This window comes from Lissotriton helveticus, chromosome 9 (assembly GCF_964261635.1).
Source record: "Lissotriton helveticus chromosome 9, aLisHel1.1, whole genome shotgun sequence".
NCBI lineage: Eukaryota > Metazoa > Chordata > Amphibia > Caudata > Salamandridae > Lissotriton > Lissotriton helveticus.
This window is the reverse complement of record NC_136070.1, coordinates 253,945,992-253,962,311: the sequence shown is the minus strand read 5'-3', so window position 1 is coordinate 253,962,311 and position 16,320 is coordinate 253,945,992. Positions and strand designations below refer to the sequence as shown.

Below are 16,320 nucleotides of genomic sequence, written 5' to 3'. Positions count from 1 at the left end.
AAGTGATAGCCTCATCAGAGGGCAACTTGTCAGAAGCTCTGGGACCCACATCCTTCTGGTCAAATCAAGATGACTTGATCCCGGTGCGTCTTGATTTTCCTCAGAATTTGAGGCAGGAGGGTAGTGGTGGAAATGCATGCAACATTATTGCTCCACTTCAGCCAGAATGCCTCGGAAGGAATGCCCAGGAGAAAATTCCAACATGCAAAATTGTTGACACTGTGTGCTATCGACAGTGGTAAATAGATCTGAAAACAGCCAACCCTACCTGTTGAAGATGCCTCTTGCCACCCTAGAGTGTGGATGTCACTAGTTATACACCAGCCAGCCACTGCTCAACTCGTTTGATCTGGCAGTTAGAGACCCTATCGGATGGTTGACTACCAGAAAGATGTAAAGCACAGGGCATTTTGGCATAAGTCACAGGACCCTATTTCACCCTGCTTGATGAAGTAGTACATGGCAGTTGTGTTGTCCATGAAGACACGCAACAGTCGCCTCTTCATGAAAAGCAGGCAGGCTTTCAGGTGTCAAACAGAACTATCTAAGCTCTAGAATGTTAATGTGGAGCTGGCCCTCTGCCAGAGACCAGAGCCTCTGATCTTCACCTCTATGAGGTGACCAGCCATCTTAGCAGGGACGCGTCTGTAACAACTGTGAAGTCTGGGAGGGAAGGAAGAATGACCTGCTTCAGGTCAGGTTGGTGTTTGTGTGCCACGACAGATGATCCTGAGACAACTTGACTGAGATCTGGGTGGAGTCAGCGTGGCATCCCGATGCTGGGCCCACTGAAACCTGAGATTCCACTTAGGTGCCTGCATATGCCAGAAACATCAGGGTCATATACTGAATATCCTGGACTTGCAGAGGCAGTGGAAAGGTCTTGAACACCACTGTATCCAAAAGGTACTCAATGCAGGGAACCCTCTGCATGGTGCACAGGTGGGACTTCGCCTCAGTAACGAAAAACCCCCAAGGATGTCAGGAGCTTGGCTGTCTTCCAGAGGTGAAATACGACTGTCTGCAGCAAGCTTGTTTTAGCTGCCAGCCATCGAGGTATGGGAATACATATAACCCCCAACCTGCGAAGATGGGCAGTGAAGATGGGCAGTGACCACTGCCATTACTTTCATTAATGTCAGAGGGGCAAAAGAGAGCACACTTAATTAAATTTGTTCCTAGTCCCCCTGAACCCTGTATAATGCCAGTGGGCCAAGATGGGTGTATGAAGATAGGTGTGGTGAAAGTCCAGGAACACCATTGTTAGAAATGGAGGTCTTGAGTTGGCAGGGGTTCGCACCTTGTCCAAGTAGGGCTCCTCCCTCTAGTCGGAGTAAGGGGATTACACAGATAAATTAACCCCTGCTCACCTCCTTGGTAGCTTGGCATGAACAGTCAGGCTTATCTCAGGGGCAATGTGTAAAGCATTTGTACATACACACACAGTAACATAGTGAAAACACTAAAAAAGGACACCACACCAGTTTAGAAAAACAATATTTATCTGAATAAAACAGGACCAAAACGATAAAAATCCAACATACACAAGTCAAGATATCACTTTTAAAAGTTTCAAAATAGTTCAGTTCTTTAGGAAACTATGCATGCGTCACTTTTAGCACAAAGTACATGGGATGTGTCAAAATCAAAGGCTAAAACAGGTGCAGGGGAGGTGAGGTGCCGGAAAAGCAAAGCGATGCATAGGTTCTTTACTTTGAGGGGAGGTGATGCGTTGGTTCCTTACTGTGAGTGGAGGTGATACTTCGATCTTCAGACAAACGGCATTGGTTCCTTACTCCTGGGAAACATCGATGAATAACTCTGTGCACAGAGGCGATGCATCGAAAATCCGGATGCGCTGTGTCAATGCTGCAGCAGTGGAAAAGGCGCTGCATTGTTTTCAGTCATGAAGAACAAGTTACTTACCTTCAGTAACGATATATCTGTAAGAGACATATATTAATTCTAGATTCCTTACCTTAGAATTACCCCCAGGTGTCAGACTGGATCTGAAGATTTTTTTCTCAGCAGTACCCCTGTGTGTGTGTCGAATCCGCATTCAGTGTCTGCGTCGTGATTGCCACGATGGCGTTGTGGTTTCTATTTAGAAGCCACCCCTGCGTGCTGACGTCAGTTCTTTTACACAACATTCCATGCGAGAAGCGCAGAGCCAGGCAAGACACTGACTACTGGTGCACAAAACTAGGGCACAAAGACAATGCATCAAAAATCCGGATGCACTGTGTCAATGCGGCAGCAGTGGAACAGGCGCAGCTTTGATTTCAGTCGTGAAGAACAAGTTACTTACCTTCGGTAATGATATATCTGTAAGAGACATATATTATTTATAGATTCCTTACCTTAGAATTACCCCCAGGTGTAAGACTGGATCTGGAGAATTTTTTCTCAGCAGTACACCTTTGCGTTGATCGATTCCGCGTTCAGCGTCGGCGTCGTGATCGCCTGGATGACATTGCGGTTTCTATTTAGACGCTGCCCCTGCGCACTGACGTTGGTTCTTTTACACAACATTCCACGCCAGAAGCGCAGAGGCAGGCAAGACACTGACTACTGGTGCACAAAACTAGGGCCCTGAAAGGGAGTCTCATACTCTAGAAGTAAGTTTGCAGAACGGGGAGGATGAGTGGGGAGGTAAGGAATCTATAACTAATATATGTCTCTTACAGATATATTGTTACCAAAGGTAAGTAATTTGTTCATCTGAAAGAGACTATTAGTTATAGATTCCTTACCTTAGAATAGATACCCCAGCAATACCAACCCCGGAGGTGGGTCTGCGAACCAAGTTCACACCAGAAAGTCCTGGAGAACCGAACGGCCAAAGAAGCCGTCTGTCCGGACTGGAGTATCCAGGCAAAAATGTTTGGTGAAAATGTGCAGTGATGCCCACGTGGCTACCTGGCAGATGTCATTGAGGGGAACTCCTCGTCCCAAAGCAGTAGTGGCTGCCGTCGCCCTGGTAGATTGGGCGCATAGTCCTACTGAAGGCTCCGTTTTCGCCAAGGAATAACAGATCTTAATGCAAAGGACGACTTATCTAGAAATGTTTCGTTTTTGCACGGCCCGACCTTTCTTGGCGCCCACATAACCAACAAAGAGTTGATCGTGCACCCGGAATTGTTTCGTGCAGTCCAAATAAAAGGATAACACATTTTGGATCCAGACAGTGGAGTCTTTCCTCCTCCTTGGAAGGATGCTGGAAGAAGTTGGGCAACGTGATGGTCTGTCCTATGTGGAAAGAAGTAACCACTTTGGGGAGAAAAGTAGGTTGAGTTCAGAGGACAACCTTGTCTGGATGAACAGCAAGGAAAGGATGCTTAGAAGAAAGAGCCGGAAGCTCACTCACCGTGCGAGCAGAGTTGATGGCTACCAGAAAAGCAGTTTCCAAGGTCAAGAGTCTGACAGGACAATTATGTAACGGCTTGAAAGAAGCACGCATCAGGTAAGTCAAGACCAGAATCAAGTCCCACTGGGGCATTACAAAAGGAACAGGAGGAAAGAGATGAGTAATGCCCTTCAGAAATCTATTTACAATAGGGGACTTGAAATGAGAAGGCTGATCAGGAAGGCGAAGGAAGGCCGAAACGGCCGAAAGATAGGCCCAGAGCAGAGCCCTGCTGGGTCAAAGAAAGAAGTAAGAGGAGGACCTCTGAAAGAGGGTCAGAAAGGGGATCCACAGCCTTTGCTGTGCACCATGCCACAAATGTATTCCAACTGCAGGCGTATACCGTTTTAGTGGAGGTACGCCTGGATGCCAAGATGACAGTACAGACTTCGTGAGGAAGGTCAAAAGCTGTCAACTGTCGCCACTCAATCTCCATGCAAGGAGGTGGGGGCTGGACAGGTTCGATTGCAAAACCGTTCCCTGTTGCTGCAACAGAAGATCCTCCCAAAGAGGCAGTCTGATCTGAGGATCGATGGCCATGTCCAAGAGCTCAGGATACCTCAACAGCCGCCTCACATTCTACACACCCACCCGCCAGCTCCAATCCGCCAGCCTCGCCCTCGCCTCCGTCCCACGATTTCGGAAATCCACCGTCGGAGGAAGATCCTTCTCCTACCTGGCAGCCAAGACATGGAACTCCCTCCCCACTCACCTACGGCTGCCCCTGGACCATCTCTCCTTCAGGAAACAACTCAAGACCTGGCTGTTCGAGCAGTAGCGACCCCCCCCCCACCTCAGCGCCTTGAGACCCTTACGGGTGAGTAGCACGCTATACAAATTCTGCTGTTTGATTGACTGATTGATACTCTTCGTGTCCAATCTGGAGCCACAAGAATGACTTGGGCCTGGACGTGCTTGATCTTCTTCAGCACTCTGGGCAGGAGTGGTATAGGTGGAATGGCGTATAGAAGACAGCAACTCCACTCACGACGGAGAGCGTCGCCGAGCGAGTAGCACCTTGGAAATGCCAAAGCGCAGAATTGCTGACATTGCGCGTTATCTTCGCTGGCGAACAGATCTAACCAAGGCTCTCCTCACTGATGAAAGAGACCTTGCACCACCTCCGAGTAAAGATGCCACTCGTGATCCATCATGCACCGGCGGCTGAGTTTGTCTGCCCTGGCGTTCAGGGAACGTGCCATGTGTTGAACCACCAGGGATATGCCCTGATGTACCAGCCATGTCCAAAGGTGAAGAGCCTCCTGACATAGGGTCCACGGCCCCACCCCGCCCTGTTTGTTGCAGTACCACATGGCGGTGGTGTTGTCCGTGAACACCTGCACTACTCTTCCCTTGACAGAGGGGAGGAATGCCTTTAGTGCAGGACGGATCGCCCAAAGCTCCAGAAGTTTGATGTGGACCCCTTACTTCGCCGGAGACCAGAGGCCTCTGATCTCCGCCTCTCCCAAGTGGCTGCCCCATCCCAGAAGTAACGCATCTGTCACCACTGTGCAGTCTGGTTGGGGAAGGGAGAGGGATGTGCCGTTGACCCAATACTGGTTTGTTAGTCACCACTGCAAATGGATTGCAGCGCCCTACGAGATCTGGACACAATCGGAAAGATTCCCCCGATGCTGTGCCCACTGGAACTTCAGGTCCCACTGCAGAGCCCGCATATGCTACCTGGCATGATCCACCAGCAGGATGCAGGAGGCCTTGACGCCCAGCATGCTCACGGTCATTCTCACCGAAACCCGGGATAGAGGCTGAAACATCGGAATCATAGCCCAAATATCCCGGACTTGCTGCTTGGTAGTATAAGCCCGAAACTGCGCTGTGAGGGAATCAGGTGCGGCTTCGGCATGTTTATAGTGTACCCCAGCGAATACAGGAGGTCCACCGTAGTCTGGAGGTGGGAGACAACAGCCTGGGGGGAGCCCGCCTTCAACAGCCAGTCATCGAGATAGGGAAAGACTGGAACCCCTGATTTGCGCAGATGAGCTGCGACCACCGCCATCACTTTTGTGAACACCCGAAGGGCGCTGGTAAGGCCAAAGGGGAACACGGTAAACTGAAAATGCTCGTGGCCTACGGTGAACAGGAGGTAATGCCTGTGAGCGGGCAAGGCATGGATGTGGAAATAGGCCTCCTGCAAGTCCAATGCTATCATCCAGTCTTCAGGGTCAGTGGCAGACAGGACCTGAGCCAACGTCAACATTTTGAACTTCTCCTTCCGGAGGAAGCGGTTATTGTCCCTGAGATTCAAAATAAGACGCAGGCCTTTGTCCTTTTGGGGACTAGAAAGTAGTGGGAGTAACAACCACGACCTACTTCTGGGGCAGGGACTCACTCGATATCTCCATTGGCCAAGAGAGCCATAACTTCCTGGCGGAGAAGGGCCAAGTAATCCTTCGACATGCAATGGAGCATAGGTGGCATGGATGGAGGGGTAGTCTTGAAGGGGAGGGACTTGCCCCTTTGGACTATCTACAAAACCCAGCTGTCCGACGTGATGGTTTGCCAGTGGGGAAGGTGATGGCAGATCCTGCCACCCACTGGCAACTGGTGGCCCTGAAAGGTCAGACTAAGAGGGCTTGGAGGCTGCTGCAGAGGGGGGGACTGGTAGACTGGAGAGGTGATAGCGAGGCCTAAGGATCTGACGGTTTCCCTAGAATCCTTGAAGCACTTGAGCGCGTTGTTCACATTGTAGCCACACAAGTGACAGCCAACAAAGGGCATATCCAAAAGTGCTGATTGAACATTACCCGAGAATCCAGTGGACATCAGCCAGGCGTAGTGTCGCAGGGCTGCTGACGTTAAAATCGTCCTGCCTAGCCTGTCGGCGGTGTCCAGCCCATAGCGTATGGTGAACTTTGCTGCGTCTCTCGTTTCCGCACCCGCACAGGAGAGTACGGCCGGGGATCCTCCGGGCACTGTGGAAGCACCTGTGCTACCGTGTCCCACACAGAGTGGGTGTAACAGTCCACGAGACATGCGGTGTTCACCAACCGCAGTCCTAAGCTAGTGGAAGAAATCATTTTCTTCCTAAGATGATCCAGCTTCTTGGATACCTATCTGAGGAAGCAGTAGGGAAAGCGTCTTTGGACGTCAAGGCCTGGATGACCAAGCTCTCAGGGGTATGGTGTTGGGTGAGAAAAGTGGGGTCGCCCAGAGCTGGGCGGTGGTGTCGGGCAATCATCCTTTCCACAGGAGCCCAGAAGGATATCAGTGATGGCCTCAATGAATGGTAGCAGGGGCTCCTCTGAGGCTGCTGCCGGTAAAGCACATCAGTCAGGAAGTAGGTCCTGACTGCCACCATAGGAAGCTCAAGGCCCAAGGTTTCAGCCGCCCTATGCAACACCACAGCGTAGGAAGCCCCCTCCTCCATAGCCACGGTAGGGAGAGAAAGCATGCCAAGGTCTGGGGACGTATCCAGGTCACTGGCCTCACCCAATTCCTCTCTCCAGTCTGGTTCACCCAGTTGGTCTGCCAGAGGGTCAACAGACCCCTCCCAGTCCTCCTTATCCTCTTCTGGCTGCCACTCAGGGCGATAGGGATTGCCAGGATAGAACAGGGGTGCAAAAGTACCAGTCGGCGCCAGTACTGGCTCCAAGTCCATGTCGAGGGGTAGACTGGGGTCGACACCGGCCAGGGACACAACCGGCGTTGGAGGTGGTGGAGGCGTCGTCAGTGGAAGCGGCGCCAGAGGAGGTGTCGTGAGATCGACCGGCACAGATCCGGATCCACGCCTGGATCCCTGAGGGCCCTGCGGCGCTGGGGCCGGTGCCGCCGGCATCGAAGGCCTAGAACCCCCCAGCCGAGTAAGCGGGCCCGAAGGCGCGCCGGCATAGTTGGGCTGGCCAAAAATGGAATGGAGGGCTTTGTAGTACATACGAAGTTGGGCAGGGGTGGCTCCGGCTCCCGGAAAAGGAGGGAAGCTCAGAGCCGACCCAATAAGCTTTGCGGGCGGAGCCGAAGGACGACGACCTTCCACATCCTGTGTTGGCTGATGGACGGGGAGTAGGCGAGGAGCAACAGTCATTCCACACCTTCTTCTTGTTCTTCGACTTACTCGAAGATGAAGACTTCGAAGAGGAGTGGTGGTGGTGACTCCGCGACCGGTCTCGCGACCTCCCTCTCTATCGGGACCTTGGGCGGCTCGGAGCTGACTGCCAGAAGCTTTCGGGACAGTTTGCGCAAAGACTTCGGGTTCATGGCCGACAGTCGGAGCACAACTTTGGGGCGTGGTCGCGCTCCAGGCACCAAAGGCACACGAGGTGGGGGTCTGTAACCAACATCAACTTAAGGTTTGAAGCTTGTTTATCCATGGGACATCTGTCCGTGCACCAGGGTCGAATGACTCAAAAAGGTGGTTGACAAAACGTCGAAAAAGAGTTAGTCAAAAAGTGACTAACAGTACTGATCTCTCCAGATCTCCGCTGGCTGGCGTGGAAAAAGAAAGAACTGACGTCAGTGTGCAGGGGCGGCGCCTAAGTAGATACCGCAACATCCTCCTGGCGATCATGATGCCGACGATGAAAGCAAATGCAGCAGAGAAAGAGATGGAGGATTGCTGCCCCTGCTGGTGTGAACGGTTTCAGCTGGTGCCACACCATTACCGTAAAATGTTGTGTTTGTTGCCAAACTACTGTAGTAGTGAGTTCTTTAGAAATAAATCCAGAAAATCCAGTTGTAGTTGAAGAGTGGTTTATTGAAGCATCCACCTTCTGAAGATCAGCAGTGTGCCTGAAACCCGACTGATCTGCAGAACCTGGAACAGGTGACAACATTTAAAGGTATACAAAATAAAACAGAAGATCCATAAAATAATACATGAGTAGAATTCACAAATACATTCTAAACTCTAAACTCTAATAACAATCTATTCCACTACCACACCTACGGGTTGGGAAGGCTGGTGTTTTCTGTAAGCTAGTCCCTCGAGTAGCCCATAACTTCCTGTATTGAAATGAAAACTGCTTAACTGGTGATAACAGCCCCAAAGACAAAGCTGTGGAGCCCGTCCACAAACATTTCCAGTGCTGAATGTATATTTTATGGAATAGCTGGAGCCATCAAAGGGCATGTTCATTAAGAACGCTTTCATATCCACAGAACATGCAGTTGATCTTATCCAGGCATGCCACCTGAGTAAATCACTGGTTCTAATAGCTCTACCTGTGAAATCACAAGTGTAAAAACTTTGCAGCATCCTTGCCATCATGTATCATTTGGGAAAAAGAAGCACTTATGTCAAAATGTGAGGAGCTGAACTTAATATGGTACAAATTAAGCATAGATTACAGCATCAATCGTTGAACCATTTAGTTCGAAATTTTATGCAATATGCATTTTTTACCTGTGTAGGATCTTTGTCCAAAAAGGAATGTTCCTTCAACCGGAATGTATCCTTTCCCGCTGGGGCAGATCTCAATGAACTCAACTAGAGATAAAAAAATATAAGAAGGTTTTTAGTAGTGACTGGAAGACAGAGAGAAAGGAGCGACAAGGATAGAGAGAGGGGACAAGAAACAGAATGAGAGATGAAAAGAGAGAGCGGAAGAGGCAGCAAGACAGAGAACAGGAGAGAGGGAGATCGAGGCAGAGAGGGAGATAGGGGAGGAAGGATGGGAGGAGGAAGAGGGAAAGAGATATGAGATGAAATGGAAAATGATAAGAACAAACCCAGATGAAAAAATAGACAGAGTTTGTGTGGCACAAAAACACAAGAGACAAAGGAATGGAGGTCGGAGAAAGATATTCGGGCGCAGGTATAAATTATGGACTGGGAGGGAAAACAAACAAATCGAAATAGTAAGGGAGACAAGACAAATGTAAATTGCTGGACAAAAGAGAGAATATCGTATCACTCCTGAGTAATATAAACAACAAAAACGAGCCTACAAAAAAAGACAAAAATTGGGCCAGAAAAACAGACCAAGAAAAAAGTCAAAGTAAATAAGTAGAAGGGAAGGGAAATAAACAGAAATCAAAACCAACTAATATAGTGAGAGAAAGAAAAAAGATGGTGGACATTAATTACTGGCATCGATTTTATGGTTTTAACTCGAACAAATCCACAATGATTAAAAAAAATGAACAATTAAAGAGGATATGAACTTTAAAAAAAAACTACCTACCATTAACGTTTTACCAACTGCCGTGTTTCACAATCAAAAACTTTCCATCTATCCGATTTTGAATAATGTTTATGCATTGTCCTACATAGCGTGCCTCTACCGCATTTTGCGTACTCCCTTCAACCTCGGAAACCGGAAGTGACAACGGAGGGAGAGAAAGAACAGTGTGCAGATTAATTTCTGCCGAAACGGTCATTTCACAATGATAATCCGTGTTAATCCTTTTATGAGGGGCTGAATATTGTTCGGCCAACTTTCATTTTTACATATTTAGAATTTTATGCCAGAAGGTTCCTTTTGGATACAGTAGGCCTGAGTTGAAAAGGAATGGCAACAAGGTCAAAGGGCGCACAGCTATAAATTTGGCTAAATTCTAATGTCAAAAGTATCCAACTGACTGCTGCAAGACTGGAAGGAAGGTTACCAAACTTCCTTAAGTAATCTTGGAAACTCCAAGATAAAAACTAAATTCAGATTCCTGTCGAGCAATCAAAAAACAGTTGCTGTATATCTCAGCAACAACAAGACAATTATAAGACCAATAAGAGCACCAGGATCAATGTCCATACAAGGCCTTTCATGCACCAGATTCAAAGTACATCAATCCAAAGTATAATAGAAATGTCAATCCAAAGTTATGTTCTGTCTCACGAGTTCTTTATTCACTCAAAGAGTTCCCAAGTTCCACGTCAACAAATTTCAAAGCAAAAGTTCAAGAATTCACAAATTCCAATATGCATCAGCACCAGCCAACACGTGTTTCGTTGGGCAATTATCAATGCCAACCAACTTCATCAGGGCTGCAAGCCAAAATAATATAGTATGATAATCAAGTATATACTCCAGAATATAAATGCAATTTAAGAGATGTTGAGTCATGTTACAAAAGTTCACCACCTAGGTGAGAGCATAAACACAGCACCCTTTTAATAGTGACACATCTAATGTACATTAAGTGGATCCCAGTGAAAGAAACATAACATACAGAAAAAACATTCTGTCCTTGTGCCAAATTCTTTCCGCCTAATTTTATTACCTTCATCCATTAATTTGAGTCCTTTATTCTCTAGCAGGTTCGAGTTATAATTTGGCTCTGCAAACAACAATTCCTGGAATGACATAGGGAGGCTCTGAGCAGTGTCACCACAATTATCAAGGACCATATTACTTCGGTCCAAATACATCGAATTGGCCATACACGACCCTTATAGATTATATAACAAAACTGATCTAAATATCCGAAGTGATTATATTCACAACTTCTAAACACGATAAGTATCAAGGTGTACCTCTCTCCGTTCTCACTCGCGTCAATATCTGATGCGGAAAATGTATCTCTCGTTAACCAGTCTGTCAAAGAATCAGAACATGCCTCTTTATATTCACAACCTCTAAACACGATAAATATCAAGGTGTACCTCTCTCCGTTCTCACTCGCGTCAATATCTGATGCGGAAAGTTTATCTCACGTTAACCAGTCTGTCAAAAAATCAGAACATGCCTCTTTTAGTTATCTTACTGTGTGTAAGAGGCATTAGCCATAATACTAGTTCGTCATACTTTCTCTTACCTCATCTTACACCCGTAAAACATCCCGCACTCTCGTTCCGAGATGAGTCCGGTATACAGGGTCTGTCAAAGAGGGGGGCCACTAATTAAAAGATCTCCTTATCCGAAAACATACTTAATCTAGATAGCGGTACAGAGGATTACTCTTACCTATATCCCTCTGTCACGAAGACTCCTCGTGTATCAACAACCGGCGTGTGTAGTAGCCGCCATCTTCCTAAAGTAGCACCAAGTAAGGAACTACCCAATTAGTAGCCGCCATCTTGAAGCATGTTCGTAAGATGCGTTAGTCTATTACAATATAGTATATTTGCCCCATTGTATTTTAAGCACAAAAAGATATATCAATAGACAGATGTTACGACAGTATTTCTACATGTATCAAATATCCCTTTGTCTATCATATTCGATCGCGTTTTCCTACCGCGTTACATGTAACTCCGTTGTGATGAATTTGGCATTTTGATTATTTAATTAATCTAGTTTAATTACATAATATAATTATGTCAGCACAAGTAGTTTGATAGAAATGTGTTGATAGAGATTATTGGCCTGGCGACCGTATACTTCTCACTCGCAAACACTACCCGTCCCAAGATGGCGGTAGGAAAACGCGATCGAATATGATAGACAAAGGGATATTTGATACATGTAGAAATACTGTCGTAACATCTGTCTATTGATATATCTTTTTGTGCTTAAAATACAATGGGGCAAATATACTATATTGTAATAGACTAACGCATCTTACGAACATGCTTCAAGATGGCGGCTACTAATTGGGTAGTTCCTTACTTGGTGCTACTTTAGGAAGATGGCGGCTACTACACACGCCGGTTGTTGATACACGAGGAGTCTTCGTGACAGAGGGATATAGGTAAGAGTAATCCTCTGTACCGCTATCTAGATTAAGTATGTTTTCGGATAAGGAGATCTTTTAATTAGTGGCCCCCCTCTTTGACAGACCCTGTATACCGGACTCATCTCGGAACGAGAGTGCGGGATGTTTTACGGGTGTAAGATGAGGTAAGAGAAAGTATGACGAACTAGTATTATGGCTAATGCCTCTTACACACAGTAAGATAACTAAAAGAGGCATGTTCTGATTTTTTGACAGACTGGTTAACGTGAGATAAACTTTCCGCATCAGATATTGACGCGAGTGAGAACGGAGAGAGGTACACCTTGATATTTATCGTGTTTAGAGGTTGTGAATATAAAGAGGCATGTTCTGATTCTTTGACAGACTGGTTAACGAGAGATACATTTTCCGCATCAGATATTGACGCGAGTGAGAACGGAGAGAGGTACACCTTGATACTTATCGTGTTTAGAAGTTGTGAATATAATCACTTCGGATATTTAGATCAGTTTTGTTATATAATCTATAAGGGTCGTGTATGGCCAATTCGATGTATTTGGACCGAAGTAATATGGTCCTTGATAATTGTGGTGACACTGCTCAGAGCCTCCCTATGTCATTCCAGGAATTGTTGTTTGCAGAGCCAAATTATAACTCGAACCTGCTAGAGAATAAAGGACTCAAATTAATGGATGAAGGTAATAAAATTAGGCGGAAAGAATTTGGCACAAGGACAGAATGTTTTTTCTGTATGTTATGTTTCTTTCACTGGGATCCACTTAATGTACATTAGATGTGTCACTATTAAAAGGGTGCTGTGTTTATGCTCTCACCTAGGTGGTGAACTTTTGTAACATGACTCAACATCTCTTAAATTGCATTTATATTCTGGAGTATATACTTGATTATCATACTATATTATTTTGGCTTGCAGCCCTGATGAAGTTGGTTGGCATTGATAATTGCCCAACGAAACACGTGTTGGCTGGTGCTGATGCATATTGGAATTTGTGAATTCTTGAACTTTTGCTTTGAAATTTGTTGACGTGGAACCTGGGAACTCTTCGAGTGAATAAAGAACTCGTGAGACAGAACATAACTTTGGATTGACATTTCTATTATACTTTGGATTGATGTACTTTGAATCTGGTGCATGAAAGGCCTTGTATGGACATTGATCCTGGTGCTCTTATTGGTCTTATAATTGTCTTGTTGTTGCTGAGATATACAGCAACTGTTTTTTGATTGCTCGACAGGAATCTGAATTTAGGCCTGAGTTGAGATTGGTGATAAACCAATGATGAAGGCTAAAGGCCTGATCTATTGTTATGAAAAGTTCAGAACAAGGCAGTAGGCCTGGATTATTTATTGTGAAAATCATATGTGAAAGCTGGAGTATTATTACGCTGTTATTGCCTGCAGACAGCTATTTTGATACATGAAATCTTAAGAGAATACTTTCCTAGGCAAGGAGGTTTGATATTGGTTATCCTTCGCCAGAGGCGCTACAAGATTTTCACTGTGATAATCCTTGTTAGGTCTTCTTGGGAGGGAGCATAAATTGTTTTGCAAATGCAATTTTGCACATAGTTTTCATTTTATGACTGTATGCTGGATGATTGCCTTGTGGAACTGCTTACACTTAACACAGTAGGCCTGAGTTGGTTACAGTGACAAGCCAGTTGTAAATGATATATGCCTGGTTGGTTTATGGGCAACAGTTATGGTAGATTCCATAGGTCTCATCTGTTTTTATTCAGGAAAGTTACAACAAAAGACCGGAGCTTTGTATGGTGAAAAGCCTATGTGGAAGCCAATAGGCCTTTTTAGGGTGGATTGTTAATACTGTAATAACCAGGGGGGGTTTAGTATTGTTTAGCCCTTAGATAAACCCTGGGGTTAGAAGATTTGCACTGTGATAATTCTGCAAACGCCCTCTTAGGAGGGGTTGTATATTGTTTTGCCAGCTGTCCGTTTGCACATATTTGTAACTTTAAGACTGTGTACTTTATGGATGCTTGTAGGGAAGCTTATCTTCAATACACTAAGCCTGAGCAGGCCATTGACACAAGCCATAAAGGCTCGAGGCTTGATTGGTTCCTTCACAAAGTTTTGTCAGATGCCACTGGTCTGATGTATTTATTATGAAATTTCATGACAAAGGTAGACTTGACATTTTGAAGAATATATTAAAACTAAAGCTAATAGGTCTTTAAGGATGATTGCTGTTACAATGTTCATGGTATTTTGTTGCATGTAAAATCACCATTTACCATAGTAGGCAAGGGTGCTGGTGTTTGTTACCCCTCTGGTAAACATGTGGTAGAAGATCTGAAATTTAGAATAATAGTTAGTCTCCCAGTTTGAGGAACTGCATATCGTTTTGTTAATTGTAATTTTGTGCATATTTATAATTTTAATACTGTAGGCCTGATGTGAGCCTTTTGGGAAAGTCAATGATCAATATAGCAGGCCTGATTTGATTAGGGCATGAAAACAAGTTTAAAGCCTACAGGACTGATTGATTTATGGGGAAAAGTTTTGTCAGGTCCTATAGGTTTGATATGTTTATTATGAAAAGTTTGATCAAAGGCTATTGGTCTAAAATATTTATTAATAAAAGTGTATGTTAAAGCCAATAGGCCTTTAAGGGTGGATTCCTATTGTAGTCTGTAGACAGGTATTTAGGTACATGGAATCTCACATTACCTTAGTACTCAAATGTTTTGCTTTTGGTTACCCCCCTTTGACAAACCATGGGCATATAAGATTTGCATTGTGACAATCCTAGATAGACCCTGCCAGGGGAGATTGACTGGTTTAGTTTATGCTTGTCTCTTAAAAACAAATACATTTCTTTAAAAATACATATAAACAAACACAGAAGCTGCTGATCAGCCCTGTTCTGTCATTGGTAGGTAAGAGTTTACTCACACTCTGCTTCTATGTCAGGAAACAGCATATGATAAAGGTTCAGCACACTTCAGCCGCTGGCTCTATTTTCCTGTGAGTGACAGCATTTTGTCTGATCACATGCACACATCAATCTGAAAATGGGTACTCTTCAGTGTCAAGGTCGGTGAGTCAGTCCTTTAGTTTTCTGTTATTTTCTTTCATAGGACCCTTTAACTTTTTCTTCCTAATTTTTAAACTTTTTTTTTAGCATCCAGCAACTTCCCAGACAATGCTACAAGATGGCTTGTCACTTATTTAATCTGCAATCCGCAGAATGATACGTGACAGCTGCTTCTTAACTGGGCTGCCATCTTGGAAAGGCAAGATGATCGCCACATTTAGAAGCATTATGTCTGCCATCTAGAATTCGTTTAATAATGAAACACTATGGAGAATACTATTCCAAATGGTTGTCCAGTGCGATGTGTACGGAGCATCCATCTTGGAATGGCATTGGGCATAGTGAATCATAGTTTTACTGATCCAAGATGGGTAACACATTCCTTCTCAATGTGCCAGCCATACTGGAACAACGAAGGTATACTTTTTACAATACCACTGCAAAATCGTCCCCTGATATGTATAATTTTAATTTGTTATTGCAAGCATATGCCCGCCACATTTTGGCAGCAGCAACTTTTCTACTTTCAAATGTTATTATTTTGATTCATCTTGTATATGGCTGTTGAGTTTGTGTTTGTGCATTTAATTATGGATGGGTAAGTGGGTGCATGCAAGAATGAATCTGCAGGTGAATGAATGACTTCATGACTGCAAGAATGACTGACAGAGTGCCCTATTTATAACTTATTGTTGTGTAAACTCACTAGCCACTGAAGAGGCTCTTTCATTTATAAGCCAGACCTATCGGCATTGCCAATGTTTGTTTGCCTGGTAAATGTGGCAGAACTCAAACCAGAATAGGCACTGCCAATTGTTTTAGCTTGTGTATATAAAAAAGGTGTTAGCAAGCTTGTATAAGGTAGAAAATTAGTGGCAAGAGAGGATGCCCCCCCCCCCACACGCACACAGTGAATACTGCGCCACTGCAGCATGTGTCTTATAATTGCAGGTTCGGGGTAGGGCAATTGCAACCCTCCTATGTGTGTGTGTGTGTGTATATGAATATATATATATATATATATATACTAGCAGCCCGTCCCGACCTTGTCCGGGAGCAATCGGGCTTCTCCGACCCCCGCCTGCCCCGACATTGTGGAGCAGCCCGGCCCCCCGCCCGCCCCGACATTGTCAAGCAGCCCGGGCCCCCGCCCGCCCCATCCCCCGCCTGCCCCGACCCCCACCTGCCCAAAGCCTTACCTCAGCCGCCGCTCCTTCCCCGCGCTCTTCATTTCACCACACATTGTGCAGCAGCCCGGCCCCCCGCC

The 16,320-nt window shown here is 45.5% G+C and overlaps 1 protein-coding gene across 2 annotated transcripts in view; it reads right to left on the bottom strand.

Moving 5' to 3' along the window:
• LTBP2 (latent transforming growth factor beta binding protein 2) overlaps positions 1–16,320 on the bottom strand; it is a 1,439,407-nt gene that overhangs the window by 246,190 nt on the left and 1,176,897 nt on the right. For both annotated transcript variants that reach the window (XM_078659886.1, XM_078659885.1), the window contains one exon: positions 8,766–8,849. In XM_078659886.1, the coding sequence (XP_078516012.1) occupies positions 8,766–8,849 (84 nt within the window). The remainder of the gene's footprint in view (positions 1–8,765; positions 8,850–16,320) is intronic.